The 18900-nt window shown below is 39.1% G+C and overlaps 1 protein-coding gene across 2 annotated transcripts in view; it reads right to left on the bottom strand.

Annotated features, from left to right (window-relative positions):
* Positions 1-11517: 11517 nt before the first annotated feature.
* LOC128025310 (zinc finger protein 438-like) overlaps positions 11518-18900 on the bottom strand; it is a 38007-nt gene continuing 30624 nt past the window's right edge. The window contains exons 3-6 of one of the 2 annotated variants that reach the window (XM_052611545.1): positions 17688-17761; positions 16185-16298; positions 14490-16083; positions 11518-14414 (exon numbers count right to left, since the gene is read on the bottom strand). In XM_052611545.1, coding sequence (XP_052467505.1) covers positions 13832-14414; positions 14490-16060 — 2154 coding nt within the window. In that variant the 5' untranslated portion in view covers positions 16061-16083; positions 16185-16298; positions 17688-17761 and the 3' untranslated portion in view covers positions 11518-13831. The remainder of the gene's footprint in view (positions 14415-14489; positions 16084-16184; positions 16299-17687; positions 17762-18900) is intronic. The other variant, XM_052611544.1, reaches the window with a different exon arrangement.

Here is an 18900-nt window from a genome sequence, read left to right as displayed (position 1 = left end):
TAATCTTTAGCAAATCTAAAAATGAACCTCTTTTTTCATACTGTACAATGGCCAAATGATGCATAAATTCACTTGTAGAATTTAAAACTGTTGATTTGTGTTTTTATTTTATTTTATAACATTAACATTGAATTATATTATTATTATCATTATTAAGGTTTATCTATATATAGGTAAAGTAGAATTTTAAACATCAGTAGTTCTCGGTTATGTAATGTACGGTATCATTGAATTATCAACCTTGTCTTCCTATAATTCCTTAAAAATGTAATAAAATAAAAACAGACACAAATAACACACACATACAAATTGGTCTTTTAGGGATTTGCTGAGAAATGTTTGAGTTTAATTTAAAATCTTTGGCTTATGATTGCAGACTTTGGTGTTTGGTGCAAATCTGAGCAGAGTTTGAGATAATCTGCATCAGCTCTTGAGTAGACACGTGATATTTTTACTCTGTGTCTGTTTCTCATATATATGGAATATATGGAGCAAAAGTCTCGATTTAATCTCATTTGTTTTCTTCTATACAGTAAAGAGAGTGATTTTTCTAACCTATGGTTTGTGTGTGTGCTGTAATAATCACTTCTCTCTATTGGTGTGTTAGGTTAGCTGTGCCATTGGTTTTCCCCATAGCCATGACGCTGCTGTGTGTGTGTGTGTGTGTGTGCATGAGTCTGCAAGACTCATATGAGACATTACAGGATAGCTGAGCCTCTCTTATGGGCCACAGCTGCTCATGGCTTTTCTAGTGCCTGTGTGATGTCATCTTTAATGGACATCCATTTCCACTGGGAAACAGGAGGGAGGGAAATGATCTTCATAAAGCCACCTGCATACTGGTGCATATGTACCACTGTGAGTACAAGGTGGAAAGGTGGGTTGGGATATGAATTGATCAAACTGAACTCCATGGTGGCTTTGTTTCCAGGAGATGATAGCATTACTGGGGAACAGAAAAAAAATCAATATTTTTTTTGGAAATGAACGGGGTGTGTGAGTGTGTGTTAGGGTGTGGAGTGGGGTTTGTATTCAGGGTCAGAACCTTTACGCAAACCCTACACCATCTTGAGTGAAGGAGAGCCCCGCTAGGGACGTAAGGTGAGACACTGGGGCAGATGGAAGGGTGACAGAGTGAAGGTGTGTGTGTGTGTGTCTGTCTGTCTGCATGTGCTCTGGTGAGTGTGTGGAAAAATCTATCTATCTGTCTGTCTGTCTGTCTATCTATCTATCTATCTATCTATCTATCTATCTATCTATCTATCTATCTATCTATCTATCTATCTATCTATCTATCTATCTGTCTGTCTGTCTGTCTGTCTGTGTCTGTCTGTCTAACTAACTTCTAGCTATCTAACTTCTGTCTATCATCCATCCTTCCATCCATCCATGCATCTATCTATAAAGATTTACAAAAAGAGCACAGCTCTAAGACTTGAGTGATGGAAAACAGCAGTGGGAGAGCCAACAGTTTCACAGGGAGGACTAAAGGGAAGGAACGAAAAGATAAAAGGCTCTGGCATGTTTTAATTATTAAATCCTACAAAAGTACTAAAGAATTGGGCTAAAGGTATCCTGTCAAATGCAGAATAATCACTCTGTTCTCTCTGTTCTTTATCCACTTGCTGTTTTAATCTTTCCTTTCCCTTTCCTCTCTGCTCTCATTTCCATCTGCCTCTCTTTATAAAAAGATTACTTTCTTCTTTGCCCCTCTTCATTTCTTCCTCAGACAGAATGATCTCTGTTGCTGTGTACGTGACTACATGTGAGTGTGCAGGTATGTTTCCATGTTTGCAAGCAAGCGTTATTACTCCCCCACCCTCCGCCTCATTAGGCTCATTCTGATGGATTTGATTAAATATTTAAAGTGTGCAGCACTTTCTCTGGCATCAGGTGTAAGCCACTGCTGTAATCATAGATAACACAGTGTAATTACACTGCAGTTAACCATACGAGTGTGTGCGTCTGTTTGAAATATGAGCACACTAAAACCTGTAATTCATGTGTACCATCCCAGTCTCCCACACTGTTCTCCTTGCTCCTTCTGACACACACACACACACAAACATACCTTTTTTCTGTTTCGTAATCCTCCCACAATGCCTGCATGTTTCCTTTCTCTTTCTTTGATGCTGGAAAGAGAGTCAAAAAGCAGCGGAGAGAGACAGAGAAAGAGAAAGATGGAAGGAGGGAGAGATTACACTCATTCTGAAAGCAATTATGCACACAGGCGTGAATTTCATAGAAATCTGTTTTGATGCTGATATGTGGATGTTTACTTAAGCTTTATGAAACGAATTAGCTAAATTTCTTTGTGTGTGTGTGTGTGTATAGTTTTGATTTAGTTTAAATTCTAATCTGAGTTGATGATATCCTTGAGTTTCCTGAACAACCAGTGGTTACCACCATGATGATTCCCTATTTCCCTGGTCTCAACCTCATACACCCAGCAAACCAGAACCTGTCAGATAAGTTAAATATGAGGTCAGTTTTTACATGTGTTTTTGTTGGAAAATAAGTAATATTTGTGAAGAAATATTTGTCTAGAACAACAACAGATTAGAAAATAATTGAATGCTGAAAGAAGACCTTTTGTGTATGCACATAGATTTATATATAAAGACACATAGATTTGGCAAAAGGCTGCATTTTGTATCGGTCTCCTGGACTAAAAATTAAGTGTTTTTTTGACTTTTTTGATATTAGCAATGTTCTGCATCTTCCCAGCTGGAATGTTTTTGTTCTAAAATTGTTCAAAGAACATTACAATGCATTGTTCTAGCAATGTTTTTAGCGGTATAGTTTTATTTTGGTTCCCAGAACGTTCTCTCAAAAGATAAAATAACATTCTCTAAAAACATTCAAATTTTTTTTATTATTAATAACATTATTAGAACATTATCTCTTAACAATCTAAGTAAGATGTAAGCGGGAAACTTTCCATTGGACATTGGATGTGGACTCAAATGTTGCTCAGATGTCAAATTTTGGATGAAAGTAAAAACCCAGCCTTTGTCAACTTCATTAAATAACTCCAAAAACAGTATTTCCAACTTCACTTATTATAAAACATGACGACTTCATATCGTTCATACAGGTGCATCTCAAAAAAATTGAATGTCGTGGAAAAATAAAAAAAATTATTTCAGTAATTCAACTCAAATTGTGAAACTTATGAATTAAATAAATTCAGTGCACACAGACTGAAGTAATTTAAGTCTTTGGTTATTTTAATTGTGATGATTTTGGCTCACATTTAACAAAAACCCACCAATTCACTCTCAACAAATTAGAATATGGTGACATGCCAATCAGCTAATCAACTCAAAACACCTGCAAAGGTTTCCTGAGGCTTCAAAATGGTCTCTCAGTTGGGTTCACTAGGCTACACAATCATGGGGAAGCTGATCTGATAGTTGTCCAGAAGACAATCATTGACACCCTTCACAAGGAGGGTAAGCCACAAACATTCATTGCCAAAGAAGCTGGCTGCTTCACAGAGTGCTGTATCCAAGCATGTTAACAGAAAGTTGAGTGGAAGGAAAATGTTTGGAAGAAAAAGATAAACGGACAGAAACAGCACACAAACATTGGCAGGGTTAAACCAACCGAGAGAACCGCAGCCTTATGGGGATTCTCAAGCAAAATCGATTCAAGAATTTGAGTGAACTACTGATTATCTGATTATCTAATTAAAACTCTTGGATCTTATGCTATTGAAATGCATTTACTATAGTCACATGTAACTAAAAACATAGATTAGACTCTAGATAAGAGTGGTTGATCAGATCATTACATGGTGAAATCATTAACATCAGCAAATAACCAAAATCACCTGATCACATATTTATCACATATTTAACATTTTTCACATAAAAAAGTAATATTGCCTCATACTGCCTAACTATTGTTCACCATAATGGTGACGTCAAATCAAAACTATTATTTTCAATAAAACATCAACATCTAAACCTATGTTAATCCCAAAAAGAACTTTATATGACAGAAATAAAGTTAATCTTGTTAATAATAAGTGAAGCTGGTAATGCTGTTTCTAGAGCAATATAAGTCTACATCTAGTATGATGGCAATCTTTAATACAATGTTAGAGGATAATGTTCTAACAATGTTACCAATACACATTTTTAGAATGTTATCCTACCTTTTAGCAGAACATTCTGGGAACTAAAAGAAAACATTCCCAGAACATGAAAAATTCCAAGGTGGGTTGGCCATGGTGCCAGTTACTGTGGGTGTCATAAAGGCTTTCCCCAAAGTATATCTACATTTCAACGAGGCTTTCAAAACTATCAGTACCCACAAAAGTTAAATAATAAGTGAGAACATGCTAAACAGATGCTTGTGATTAGAAATCACGTTCTCCAGCAGAATTAAATGTCTTGAACTGTTAGTATCAAAATCGGTGATTGCTTATACACCCCATTTCTGCATCCAATTAGTGTATAGCAAAGCAATTGTTTTTCTATTTATTTAATCCAAATGGAAGGCTGTGTATGATTTTAAAGTGCTGGACTGGGCCTATACCAGAGCTCACATGAAAAAATGGGCTAGCAATAGTTAGCGAGTGGCTTTCTGCTTAAAGATATGCGTATGTGTGTTAGTTAACATGGCCTTTAGAAATCTTTACCTCTTAACTCCCCAAGGTTACATGACTGAAATTTCTTCCTCTTCACTTCTTTCTGCTAGTCCTTTATACTTTAATTTTTTCTTTTTCCTTTCGTTTCCAGTGTCCTAAAGACGAACATGTGCTGCATGTAATGTTTTCCCAGAGTTGAAGGCATTGCTCGGAGGTTGCGCTTGTACCTTTGGATGATGTGTAGACGAAAAGGTGTTTAAAAGGCTTTGTTTCCTCAGAGGCATACACACACACACACACACACACACCCCTGCAGTAAAACCTGATATTGCTCTCGTGATGGAGTCTGTCTTTGGCAGGTGTGGTTTCTTGGCGCTCCTTGTAGCCTGCGGCGATGGGGCTTTTTCGTTAACCGTGCTACGTCCAAGAGAGCTGGAGAACATTACATCGCACATTATCTCAGAACAATAGGTCATATCCTGAAAGTTTTATTCCCTAACACACATGACAACACACTCTCGCACTGACAAATGCAGCCTAAGCAAAGCTCTAAAAGTTCTTTTTTATGTTCAGTTAGTGTGAAACTGATTACTAGTAAATGCATAAATAAATAATTTTCTATATTGTATATTACAACTGAAAATATATACATTTTATACAAAATAAAGAATGCTTAAGTTGGAGCATATTTCTCAAATAAAAACCTCCATAACCTAAGATTTGAGATTATCAGAAAAAGGTGAGCCAGTACTTACCTCAGTCTTTTATACAGTGTATTTTCACACTGTTCTGGCACACAGTTTTATCTTCTCCTAATTGGCTCTTTAAAGGGTGTAGGCTGTAGTAAGCTTGAGCCTTTGGCTTTCTCTGCTCTGTTGAGTCAAAAATATTGACGTGTGATTTCTCTTGACATTGTCCAAGTAAACAGCAGGTGGAAAGGCTGGAAGAAAATATCAGTCCTCAGTTATCAGATCCCTGGAGGCATGGCGTTATTGAAAACCACAATATCTCAGTGGTAAATGTATAAAGATGCATTATTAAAGTATGCAGTTCTGAAGTTTAAGCCCCCGTGTGACTGGTTTAGGGTAGGATGTTTGATATATTGATTCTACCAGTCCTGTAATAGAACTTGGATGCGACGCGTGACACGTGCAAGGTACATGTGTGAGCTTTATGCAGAACTCAACTGTCTGCTGGTAAAGGCACAGCTAATGCATTAACTTGCTGAAAAAGCTTGTAAATCCACTCAGCCGTTTAATACAGGAAAGCTCAGATCTGCTCTCTCTATTCCTTTCTTACTCTTTTTTTTATTTTCTTTCTCCCTCCGGTGGCTGCATAACATGGTATTGATTATGGAGACATATGAGAGGTAGGCATTGCATTGACAGTGCTGTTTAGAGCTCTCTCACAAATAAGATGTAAAGAATTGAATGTTCCTTTCCACAACTTGTACTTCATGATCTGTAATCTGGTAATGTTGTGATACTGATGGGTTTCATTGTGCGTGAAATTTTGCCTGTTTGAGATTGAATGCAAAAAAAACAACAACAACAACAACAACAATGTAATGTGAAAACTCCACATTATGTGTGTTTCAAGCCAGAGAGAAATTCAGTATTACTGTTTGGAGTGTTTTAGGTAGTAGAACAAAAGAGGAAGAATGAGGCATTTACACAGTTTGGTTTAACCCTGCCAATGTTTGTGTGCCGTTTCTGTCCGTTTATTTTTCTTTTATGTTTATTTTATGGTTTCTCTGTTACCAAGACAGCCCTATCCAGAGGAAAACGAATATGAGAGGTTCTCAAGAGATCTTTTAAAACTGCACGCCAAATATTTCAACATTGCAAGTAACTGAAGGATACGGGTCTGAACGTTTTTGGATCAGCTCCATGATTAGGCACCAAACTACACAGAAAAAAAAACCCCGGAAAGAAATGTTTTTCAAGATCATGTTGGTTTGACGAAACTGGAGATGTAGTTTAAAATAGATTCAACTTTAAAGTTTGGGGGTTATTGTTTGAAGACTGTACAGGCCTTAAAGAGACAGTTCACCCAAAAATGATCACTGTCATGGCCTATATACAGATGTGATCAAAAATTTCCATTCACTTTTCTGTAATGTTAACTATTTTTAGTATTTAATAGAATTTGCATCATACAGAATGCATGTTATTTTTTATTTCGTACTGACCTGGATAAGATATTTCATATACAATGGGTATAGAAAAGGATCATCCCCTTTAAAATAATGCATGTTGTTGCTGTGCAGCCTGAAATGAAGATGGACACAGTTTTTGTTTTAACTTATACAGGTTGCACTGAGTATTTCACATACAGGTGAAAGATATAACACCAACATGTCATAAAATATATAAATAATAATCAACCAGTTGGAAAAGGCATCACCCCTCTCCAAAAGTGGCATGTAAACTCAATCAGGTGTAGCTAATCACCTTCTCAATGGCACACAAAGCCATTTGACTTTCAACTGTGATCATTTGTGGTCATTTTGATAAGCTCAGCATGAAAAGAGCTTACCTGGAGCATTTCAGTCCTTGGTAGTGCAACTGAAGCCAATGATCAACTATGGGTTGCAAGGCACTGACAAAAATCCTCTGGGATAAAGCTGTAGACAGGAACAAGTTAGGAGATGTAGACATTTACAGTATCACAGGCTAGAAACACAGTGAAGTCTATTATTAAGAAGTGGAAGGTTTGTTACAACACAGACCCTCCCTGGATCAGGACGTCGCTCTGGATGAAGGAGCCAGGGTCAGAGAGGTGACCAAGAAGTAATATACTGTTATGGGGAAGTTTTTCTGCAGAAGGGGCTGGAGCACTTGTAAGGATAGAAGGAAAAATGGGGCAAAATACAGTGAAAATCTTGAGGAAAATCTGCTGCCCTCTACCAGAAAGATGTCAATGGGAAGAAGGTGTACCTCCCAACATGAAAATGACCCAAAGCACACAGAAAAACTCATCACACAGTGGTTAAAGGAGAAAAAGGTGAATGTCCTTGCATGGCCAAGTCAGAGCCCAGACTTTAGCTCCCCTGAAAATCTGTGGAATGACTTGAAGACTGCAGTCCACAAACAGTCCCCATCAGATTTGACTGAACTTGAGAGTGGGCAAATTTTTGTATTTGAACCCTTTCCAACAATGACAGTATGATTTTGAGATCCATCTTTTCACACTGAGGACAGCTGAGGGACTCATACGTAACCATTTCAAAAGCTTACAATTCTCCCCAATGCTCCAGAAGGAAAAAATGATGCATTAAGAGCCCAGGGAGCAAACTTCTGAACAGAATGAAGATTTTCTTATTTTGCCTTTTAAAACTCTGCCTAACTAAGTTTAAATCTCTGCCAAACGGACATAAAATAAACAAGGGATTTTTAGTAAAGTATTTTATGAACATGTTTCTTTTAAAAAATTTAACTATGAAAACAACCTTTTATGACAGCTATTTTGTAAAAAAGAAATGATTTTCCCTCTCTGTAACATCCCCTCCCTGCCCCTGTTTCTCCTCCCTCATCTGTCAGGTTATTATTTCTACCTGTCATCCTCTTCCCCAAGCCCATACATACACCTTTCCCCTCTCTCCATTTTCCTCTCGCTCGGAGTGAATTTATCACCTCTCCGGTGCCCCTCTAAACCTGTTAAACGCACAGAAAGGAGGAGCATTTTCTCAGGACCTGACAGGGGAGTCTATGCTGCGCCTGCAGAACGTGACTCATGGATACAGCAGAGAGAGAGAGAGAGAGAGAGAGAGAGAGAGAGAGAGAGAGAGAGAGAGAGATGAATGTAATTGATTCTGACCGCCGAGGTGGGATCCAGGTTTCCCGAGGGGGATCATCACAACGGGAGGCCACACTGTACCACTCCATCTGGGAAAGGGGGTATGAGTGAGGGAGGAGGGAGGGATGGAATATAGCTGGAGGTGATAATGATAAAATGCTTTTCTTAATTGCAAATTGCGAGAAATCATTAGTCCTGCAAACTGGCGTAAAAGTGAAAACAGAGGAAGGGGCGACTGGAATGACAAATGATAAAGTATAATTGTTGCTGTATTAGATCCCAATCTATGCAGCTATGAAACGTGACAGGATATAAAAAAGGGAAGCGGCTTAAAAATACTTGCGGATAAATGTAAAGCACTCCTCCACATAGCTTCTGACATTTTCCCAGCATCCAGTGCGACGAATATGCAATAGCTAATTAACCTATCAGATAAGGTTAAGAGAATTTCTGAGCATGCTGCAGGTAATTGTCGTCAAAGGAGAGGAGGAGCATCATCAAAGGTTATGTGTGCAACAGTGTCTGCATGGATGCATAATTTCAAGTTCTTCCATGCATCATGTACGAAGGTGCGTACGGAAGAAGAAATAATGTGTTAAACATTCATAGGTGGTCGGTTTTTGAATATTAGTTAATGTAGCGCTCGCATGCACATAACATCAACATAATATTCATGCATGTGTGCAGGTCTGTGGTATGTCATTAGCCTTGTTTGCAAATGGAGAGCAGAAAGACATCGGATTGGGTGAATGTAGGTTATCACTCAGGCAGACCTAATTCCCTTGAGCCCCCCCACTGTCAGGATCCTCCCTGTGGGAAGATATTGGAAGATAGCGGGGGGCAGGACGGGTTGGGGAGAAAATGCTCTACATCCTCTCCTAATTACTCCAGACTGCTCCGGTTAGCCTACCTGGGTCTCATTAAAAACAGCCAAACTTGGAGCACTTTCTCACTCCCCTTTCTAGATTAGTAAGTATTGCTCTCATTAGGATGCTAAAGTACTGACAACCGAGCCAATTATCTCTAATCTAGTCTGGTGAATGACGAGCACTGATTGGAGTGTGTTGAATCATCAAGGGACTCGAACTAAAAATAAACCAAACAAATATGTATTTGTAAACAACTTTAGTGACTTGAATATTGTAATTACTTGTTATACTAAAAGCCCTCAGACTGGCCCTTGGTGGAGTTGGGGCGGGAACACTTTGACTGTTGATGATGAAATCAGGAAGTGTTCTAGATGAGCAGTTCAGTGGCTCTTTTGTCTCTCTGTGTGTGTGTGTGTGTGTGTGTGTGTGTGTGTGTGTGTGTGTGTGTGTGTGTGTGTGTGTGTGTGTGTGTGTGTGTAGTGAGATGTCCTGGGCAGATGGCTACTGTCCCTCTGGGCGGTAAACTAAAGACCCAGTGGAACAGAGTGATTCTGTACCATCTGGACCACACAGCACACAGGAGAGACCAAAAAACGGCAATGTCACTGACAAGGGCTTCGTATTTACAAATGTCTCCAGGTGTAGTACAAATACATTGCAATGGAAAGATCTTTTCAATGAACCACATTGCAAAACGTCATCAATATCATCTTCTCTGACTCATAAAAACAAGGAGGATGGGAAGTGTAAGAAGGACAATTGCATAATATATAAGACTTGATTATCTCAAATTAAGGTTATTTTTCTTACACCACTGGCAAATAGTTTTTCTCCTTGTTTTATGCATAAATCTAACAAAACCACGGTTTGAAAGTTTGTTGTTTCCTGTGACGATGAAGCTGCCATTTCACCAACCATTACTCCAGATCCTTCAGAATATCAGGTAAGATGCTCTGATACGTTTCCTCTTTCTCATGAACTGTAGCTTTCAATGTTGCTAAAGCTTCTCATTCCAGTGAATGTGTTCATTCAGTTCACATCACACTTTGGGCTCCAGACGGGACTGTGTCTGTAAATGCAGATGATGGTTCTCTACTTTAGACACACCCTTTACTTCATTCATCCATCCTCAGCTCAGCATCATCTCTCTATTTCTCTCCCTTCGAGCAAACCAGGACGGATCGATAGAGCTTCTTGCTTCCATTAGTCTCCATACAGGTTAATGCTGCATTAAAACATGCTTCTTTTTTTGGATGGGAGATCTTTCACTGTCACTGGCTATCATTCTTTGATCAGTATCCATTCATCATAGTTCATGAAGAATTCATCTTCATCATGGTCAGGTCTGCATGTGCATGCAGTTTCACTGTCAGTTCTCCCCATTTCTTTTATGGTCTCTTCTTACATGTTTTATTTTACCCCGCATCACGTCTCTGCAATCTCCCCCAACTTCCTTTCGCTCTCCTGCAACCTTATTTCTGCCTCTCCTTTTTACAGCCCTACTTCCTTCATTTAGTTTAAAACAGACACTCTCCTCCTTCTAAAGCTCCATCATCTAATCCTGTTAGAAGGATGGGCTTTGATCTCCTGTGAGTGATCATGTTTCTGGTGTGAAGAGAGCGAGTGGATGTGAGAAAGAGTGCCACACAGATTAAAGAGGAATATGCATCGGTGTTGACGTTCCTTCACTACCTGCATCTGAAGTGTCTGCACTACTGGGACAGAGAAGTTACAATCATTTAATGTAGGCTGTAAATCAGAGCCAGAGCTGCTAGGGAAGCACCGATGAATACATTAAAAAATGTGATGTAACTCGCAATTATAAGCCATATTCAATACTAAATGTTGCATTTGTGACCAAAATGATCACACTGGGATGGGAAACTGTGCTTTCTAATAGTTGTTTGAAATGTGTGTATTAATATTACAGTATAATGATGATATATAGTGATGATTTAAAGATGTAAGACATTAGAAAAGCATTAGCATTAGTACTCCTGCAGTGAATATAGTTCGTTGTATACTAATATGAATCCATCATGTGTCCAACTTGAATTGATTTAATTCTAGCCCTACACGGCTCAGTGTTCTGTGAAACCTACAAATGAAGTCTTGCGGTAAATGTCTTTGTATGGAATAAGGTAAGCCTTAAGATGCAGCAGCTTATGTGTTCGCTTGGGCTCATTAGAGTGAAGATGGGAGGAATCAAAACCAGACAGCCATGAGGTTGTTTAATGCAAGAAACACATCAACTTTTACTGTCGTTAGAGATTTCTTTTTTATTTAGGCACCAATAATCAATATCGCAGGGACGATGCTTTCTCTCGTACAAAAACTATTCAGGGCTTAGTTTAGCTAAAGCCACAAACAGACAAGTTTAACTTTCACAGTAGCAGGGGGACTCTTCAGGACTAGAAATGCTACCAGACACACATTAACCACAAAGAATGTGTCAGGTGAAACCGATTCAAAAGTTTTCAAATGTCAATCATTAAACAATATAATAAGACCACATTTGAAACAAAACATTTCTTCTTTTCATTCGCTTTTTGAGTCAGGAGCAATCAATCAAAGACACGTTCTATAACGAAGACACTTAAGGGGTCATTTCAACAAGACTAACAGCATTTGTCTAATGACTGTTAAGATCAACATTATTGACTTTAGGTTATCTAGAATATGAATTCAACTGTGAAAGACCAAATGAAATGGTGCTTTGGGATTTGCTGTTCGCTTTGTGTCAAGAATCTAAGGTTAGTGAACTTTATCAGTTCACTTTACACAGCACCCGTTCAAGTAGATGATTGTTACAGAACGATTACCAGTCAAAGGTTTGAACACACATATTCTTTATCATTAATGTCCCTAATATCAGAAATAACACAAACCCACTCACTACCAGACTTTCAAGTTGTCCCAAACACAACAAAAATCGGCTGAAAATATAATTTTTTTAATATACTCCCACTGGACGGAATCATTGTCTGAAGTAAAAAAAATAAATGCACCCATTATACACTATGTGATTTTCTTAAAAATTTGTCAACTATGACCAGCCAAAATCAACAGACTGGCTTTAACTTTTGGAAACTCAAGTATACTTTTCCAACATGCAAAATGGACTAAAATGATGTAGTGTATTTCAGCCTTTAAGTAGCCTAGTTTCCAGCTCTGCACACTCTGGGAAATCTCTCAACAAAATAATGAAGAATCCACCTGGGATGTTTTAAAAAAAAAAACAGTACTGAAGGAAATGCCATGTGTACTGGGCACTTGTTGGCTGATTTCTTTGCTATTCGGTCCCATCATCCATTTTAATGAAATGTTTTGTTAAATGTTTTTTTTTTTATACAAAGAAAATATTTAATGAACATGTAGATGTCATTTATGTACTGTTTAAAAAAAGTGATTAAAGCATAGCTTAATTATCAGCCAAAAAGTGTGCTCAAACCTTGGATTGGTAATGTAGCTAAAGCGGCAGGTTTGCTTAAGACATTTAAGACACTGTAATAGTTAAATATATTTCATAGTTAATTTCTTAGAACAAAACAGCAGGGGAAGTCTCTGTGTAAATATATATTCTCAATATACAGCGGTCTTTAGTATTTTTTTTTTTTTTATATATTTGTAATCTATCTATACAAGTATACATGAATAACAATTAGGAGATTTTTTAACATTCCTTTACCCTGGCAATTTGTTCATGAACAGAAATATTTTTGAATAGACTAATATAAATAAATCACCACACATTTCACCATTATTATTATTATTATATATATATATATTTTTAAATATATAGCATTTCCATCCAAAAATACAACAAAGACTACTTTTGAAATATTATATATAACATTAAATTTAACAGTTGAAGATTGGCCAAATTGAGCTCATTATTTTCTTATTTTTTCATATATTTGAAATCCTTATTAGTGGTCCTGAATGTCTTCGACTGAAAAGTAAGCAGAGGTTTTCTGGCAGTATTTATTTTAGTTGTGGAATGAGGACTGAAACTGTGTGATTATGTGTACGTGTTTGTGGAATGTCACTGACAATTTGTGTTATTTTGAATGTTCTTTGACATATTTCAAACATGCTAATCATGCCCCCATTTGAATTCAGACTATAGCAAGGAGTGGGAAAGTGTTTTTGATGAGCCTTTGTTAGTCCGTTTCACCCGGTTCACTCAACTGAAGCAGTTATTAACACACTGTGTCCACGAACATTAAAAATTATGATAATCATCCTAAGGTATTCTATTTACTGCCAGTTATATTACATCTGCACCTGGGCCACAGTAAGGTTTAAGATTGAATTTATGGTTTATGAATTTTATTATGCTTTTATGTATAAAACACATCAAAGCATAAAACAAAACAAAAACATAACAGAACTGAAGCATTTGAACATTTGTAATATTAAAAAACAGTGCAAAAACAAAACAACATAAAAATCTATTAGTGGATTTTTTTTTTTTTTTTACATCACTGCATCCTGCATAAACCACACAGTAGACACATGAAGCAAATAATAAAATGACCCATTTAGAGTTAATATGGCCCATCAGTTAGCTTGTTCTCTCCCCTTTGAACTCCAGGACATCCCATAAAAGGGTGGGATTTTCACAGTTGTGCTGTGCCCTCCAATGCTCAATAACGTCCTGTTTCTTATTAAACACCTTACTGCAAAGGATGCAGTTGAAGTGAGACCCCACCCTCAGGGATATACCTTTACTGAGGCCCCTTAATACATGGCCCTCCTTACCAATCATCTCCTCTTCTTCCTCCTCCTCCTCTTCTTCTTCTTCTTGACTCTCTCTAGCTTCTTGATGGTTAGAATGGAGGTGTCGTTTGAGCTTGGAAAAGGAGAAGAACTCCTCGTCGCAGGGACCGCAGTGCACTAGGTTGCGTTTCTCATTGAGCTGCCTCCAGTAGTGTGCTGCATGCTTGACCAGTTCATCCTCTGCTTCACGGCCCCCATGCATCGCCCCATCCCTCAGTCGCACCTGGACCTCCTCTCCGTGCACGTACAACAAATGCAGCTTCATGTCAGCAAAGGTAGGGGTGATGGCCTGGCAGCGCCCACACTTAATTTGTAGCTCAACTGGGTCAACATGCTGTTCTGAGGATTGTTCATCAGCTTCTGAAGACCTGCAAGACAAGTAACATCCATGTCAAGAACAAGGCAGCTTAAGACCGAGTCATCACTCAATGTTTGTTACTTACTCTTCTACAGACATGTTTTCTTCGTGTTGACTGATGGACGGTTCAACGGTGAGTATCACCCGGTGCACTTCTCTCAAGTGGCTAAAGTAGACACCCACATAGCCAAATGACTTCTCACAGAATTCACAGCAAAGGCTCTTCCGGGGCCTGCTTTCCGCATGGTGCAGTTTCATGTGTGTACTAAGACTGCCCGAGTGAGCATAAGCCTTCCTGCATACCGGGCAGACATAAGGCCGCAGGTTACTGTGGCTGTTCATGTGGCTCTGCAAGTGATGCTTGAACTGGAAACACCTGTTGCAGGTAGGACACCGGTGCAAAGGACGACTTCCTGAGTAAATCACTACCCCACCGCCTTTACAATCTACTGCAGTAGCTTGCGAAGACTGTTTTCCTGATATCTGCTGTCCTAATAAGAGCTGCTCCTGATCAAGGTTTTCTGATGTTGACAAGGAAGGAAGTGGAACAAGTTGCGGAATAGCGGTTTCTATTACCTGTACCGGCTTGGGACGAATACTCCGATACTTTTTGGATATGTCCAACAACTTCTCTTGAGAGGCAGAATTCCACACACCAACTGGAGGTTTATCAGGCACCCTCCTTCTGAAAAATGACAAGGATCTCTTCTTTCGAGCCTCGAAAGCTAGAATATCCTCTGTGGTTTTCCTCTTCCTCCCCCGTTTCTTGCCTGGAGGTTTCTTGATTTGGGTGTTGCTGTGGTCTTGGCTTAGGCTTTCACATTCAACTTTGCTGTCTGTGGACTTGATGTTGGTGTCTGGAGGGATTTTCAGGCTGCTTTTGGCTCCACTTACAGTCTGCTTGTCTGAGAATGGGGTGCTGGCAAGGCTGGTTGGTGCCAGGAGGGAGTTCTTCACCTTGGCATAGGGCAAGATGGGCAGCTTGCCCTTGGGTGGAGATGGAATGATCTGAACAGCTTTGCTAAAGATAGTGGGTGAGAGGACTGTGATGGCACTGCCAGCCGAGGCTTGACCCTCTACTTGGGGTTTAACTGGTGAGATTTTCTTGACAGGGGCAACAAGGGAGGTTCCAGAAGGATAGTGCTGGCTTTTGAGTGGACTGGCATCGCATTTTTGTTCCACTTTTCGATCTGTCTGTGAACCTGGGAGCAAGGGTGCAACATTGATTTCAGTCGAAGTAGGAACATCAATCACAACAAGCTGCTCAGGTACTGGGTCTGAACTCTGGTCTGATTTCATAGCAGATGTTTGAGCTTGTATGGTTGCAGAAACCTTGGCTGGACTCAGCCTCTTGCTACTGCCTTTTTCTGGAGCGCTCTTGCTTCTCATTGGTTGGTATCTAGGAATAGGCAGCTTAAGGTTCTTCTGGATTGGCTGTTGCTGTTGTGCCTGAGGTAAGGCCACCAATGAGAAGGTCCCCTCTTGTCCAGCCACCTGCATGAGTGCATAGTTCTGGGCAGGGACAAGGATGGATTTGGGGCTGACAGCTGTGGGTGCTTCTGGAAGGGCTGAGGGAGGCTGGCAGGATAGAACTGCTGATGATGGAACCACTACAGGGGCTTTGGGAGCAATGCTGCGAAACTGGAGACCCTTCATTTGGGAGTGGGGACGTGCATCGCCTGTCAAAACAAGATAACTCCTAAGATGTAACAAAAGGGAACTGATAAAAAAAAAAGGGTACAACTATTTTTTCATTCTTTTTTTTTACGCACTCACACACCAATTCACCCTTGGGCAAAGGGTTTGAGCCCTCTTTGATTCGAGCTCGGTGTACTGCTCTTGTTCATGTTGCAGCTCACTAAGTCTTATACCTCCTCATGCTTCCTAATGCACACTGACAAACACAGACAGACACACACACTTGCAGAAGGAATAAACTGCCTTTAAAGCATAACAGCTGCCCAGCAGTAGAATCGTTATTACATGAACAAGAATAAAAGTTAAAAAACCATTCACAAAACCTTCATGACTGTCCACACAACCTTGCTCAGCAGTGAAAAAAATACACTTAAATTTATTTATTTGGCGGACTCACTCATCCATAGTTGTTTACAGTGCATACAAGATATGCATTTATCAGTTTATGTTTTCTTTTAGAATCAAACCAATGACCTTGTCACTGCTAGTGCCATGTTCTATCAGTCAGGCAACAGAAACAAAAGACATACTACATAGTTCTGAATAACTTTTTGACAAAAATGGGGAAAAAATGTGAAGTGTAGCTATAAAGATTGCTGAATAAGATGGGAAAAAAACATTTATGATGTTTCATCACCCAGTTTTCAGTCTGTAAGCACAAAGCAGGGTAATTTCTAATCCCATTTAGTCTACTATAGAATTAATTAGGTTAAAAACAGAAACATCATAAAGAGCTGGGCTTTTACCAAGCCTAAAAGGGGAAGATGAGAAGAGTTGAACAGGAGGAGAGTACTCTATTTTAGGTGCAAGAAATGTGGACTTATTTTTAGCCACTGTGTCATGAAAAAAACAAGAGCATCACGGACCAATTAGCAGCATGAAAGGTGAGGAGTTCAAAGGTGAGATCTGGTGTTTATGTTAGAAGAAGAGTTACGCTCCGGTCACCACGTTTATCTATGCGTAGGTCTGTTTTTTGTTGTGAATACCAGAATGAGTTTGTGAGAATGAATTTAGTGTGCAAATTTGTGTTTTTTTACACCTCACTCATGCGTAAAGGAATGCAGGCCAGATGTTGGTCAACAGGTCATGGGGACTTACCTGATAGCCTAACAAAATCATGTAATTAGGTTTATTCTAAGTGATTATAGTGATGGACAAGTATCTAAGTAATGGGAAAATTTCACTGTGATCTAAATTCAGTAACGGTTACACACAAACATATAAAAAAAAATGGGGCTCATTTTTACATTTTTTTGACTGGTTACATTGTTGGTAGTTTCTTGTAGTTTGATTCATCAGACAACAATTAGTGGTAATTAAGTGTCAAGTTTACTGAATGTTCACATACAGTAGAATGCATTCTTCATCTTTAATGGATATAATGAGATAAATGGAACAGAATGTTTTTAAATCTTATTACGCATTAAAAATATCTGTATGACGCATACAAAAAAGTACTCCATTCATTGATATAATAGAATACTAATAAAGCAGAGAAAATCTTGGTGACTACAAAAGCGATTATTATTATTTGACCTTAAAAGATGAGCTTCATATGACTGCATATTACGATCTCTATACTCACTCTGTGTGTGTGATTTCAGAGGGCTGGAACGATGCTCTTGGGTTTTCATGTCTGCCACACTGTCACTGAAGATCCTGAACAAAACAAAAAACAAACTGAACCTCTGCTGTGTAATTACCACAATAGATGCTTTAAATTACAGTGTTTAGAGGTGTCTGCCTGCGTTCAAACGATGTCTTCTCCCCCCTCTTTCTCTCTCTCTCTCTCTCTCACTATCTCGATCAAAACCAGAGGACATTCCAGATGTCACACAGGCTCAGATTAGAGTCAAGGCAAAGGCAGAAAAACAACAGGAGGGGAAGGATAGAAAGGGAGTGAAAAGACGGTTAACCGAGGAGGAGGGGAGACTGAATGAGCCAGGTGAGATGGGAACCAACCCTAATGTGTGTGTGTGTGTGTGTGTGGTAGTGGGATGAGGACAAGGGGATGTCATTTGGCCTGTACATGAAGGTCCTCATCTGTGGCAGTGAGATAGCAGCCTTGGAGTGTGCGTGTGTTGCGGGGGACTATATTTTAGGGAGGGGTTAGTCCAGGACCCTGTAGGTCTGAAAGGAGATGAAAGGAAGGGATCTGCAGGAGATAAGAGTGGTGGACACACACGGTCGTTCTGGCTAGAACATCCATATCGAGCGGCCATGAGCTCCGACTGCCACAGACACACACACACACACACACACACACACAGCACATCTGTCATATCTCTATGCCTCTACAAACTTTCCGATCTCTGAACGCAACACCGGACAAGTACCATATTTTCCCTTGTTTAATCAAGCATGTGTTGGCTAATTCCCCTGTTGTTCTGGGCAAGCTGTGAAGTCGTTAACACGTGTGAAAATAAACAAAATCGGGAAAAGATGAAGAGACAATAAACTGCACATGCTAAACATTCTCAGCAGAGTTCCTTCAGAAAAGTCAACGAAAAGTCTTTCCCCTAAAAGAGAAAGTCCACTGATCTGTTTGATATGACAACTTGAAGTGTGTTATTTCACAAATTTACCCAGTGGAAGCAGCATGTTTTGTTTTAGGCTTTTCTACTTAATTTTGATCCTGAAGTAAGCTATCAGTCAAAATTTTAAACACACTTGCTTGTTCTTTATTACTACAAATGTATCCATGCTTTAGAACAACAGTCAAGTCTTTAAAACTGTGAAACAGAAGTATGAGAATTACGTAGTTTTTGATAAAATAATTATATGTATGCACAATTTAT

This window comes from Carassius gibelio, chromosome A12 (assembly GCF_023724105.1).
Source record: "Carassius gibelio isolate Cgi1373 ecotype wild population from Czech Republic chromosome A12, carGib1.2-hapl.c, whole genome shotgun sequence".
Classification (NCBI taxonomy): domain Eukaryota; kingdom Metazoa; phylum Chordata; class Actinopteri; order Cypriniformes; family Cyprinidae; genus Carassius; species Carassius gibelio.
Note: the sequence above shows the minus strand (reverse complement) of the source record. Positions and strands in the feature narration are given on the sequence as shown.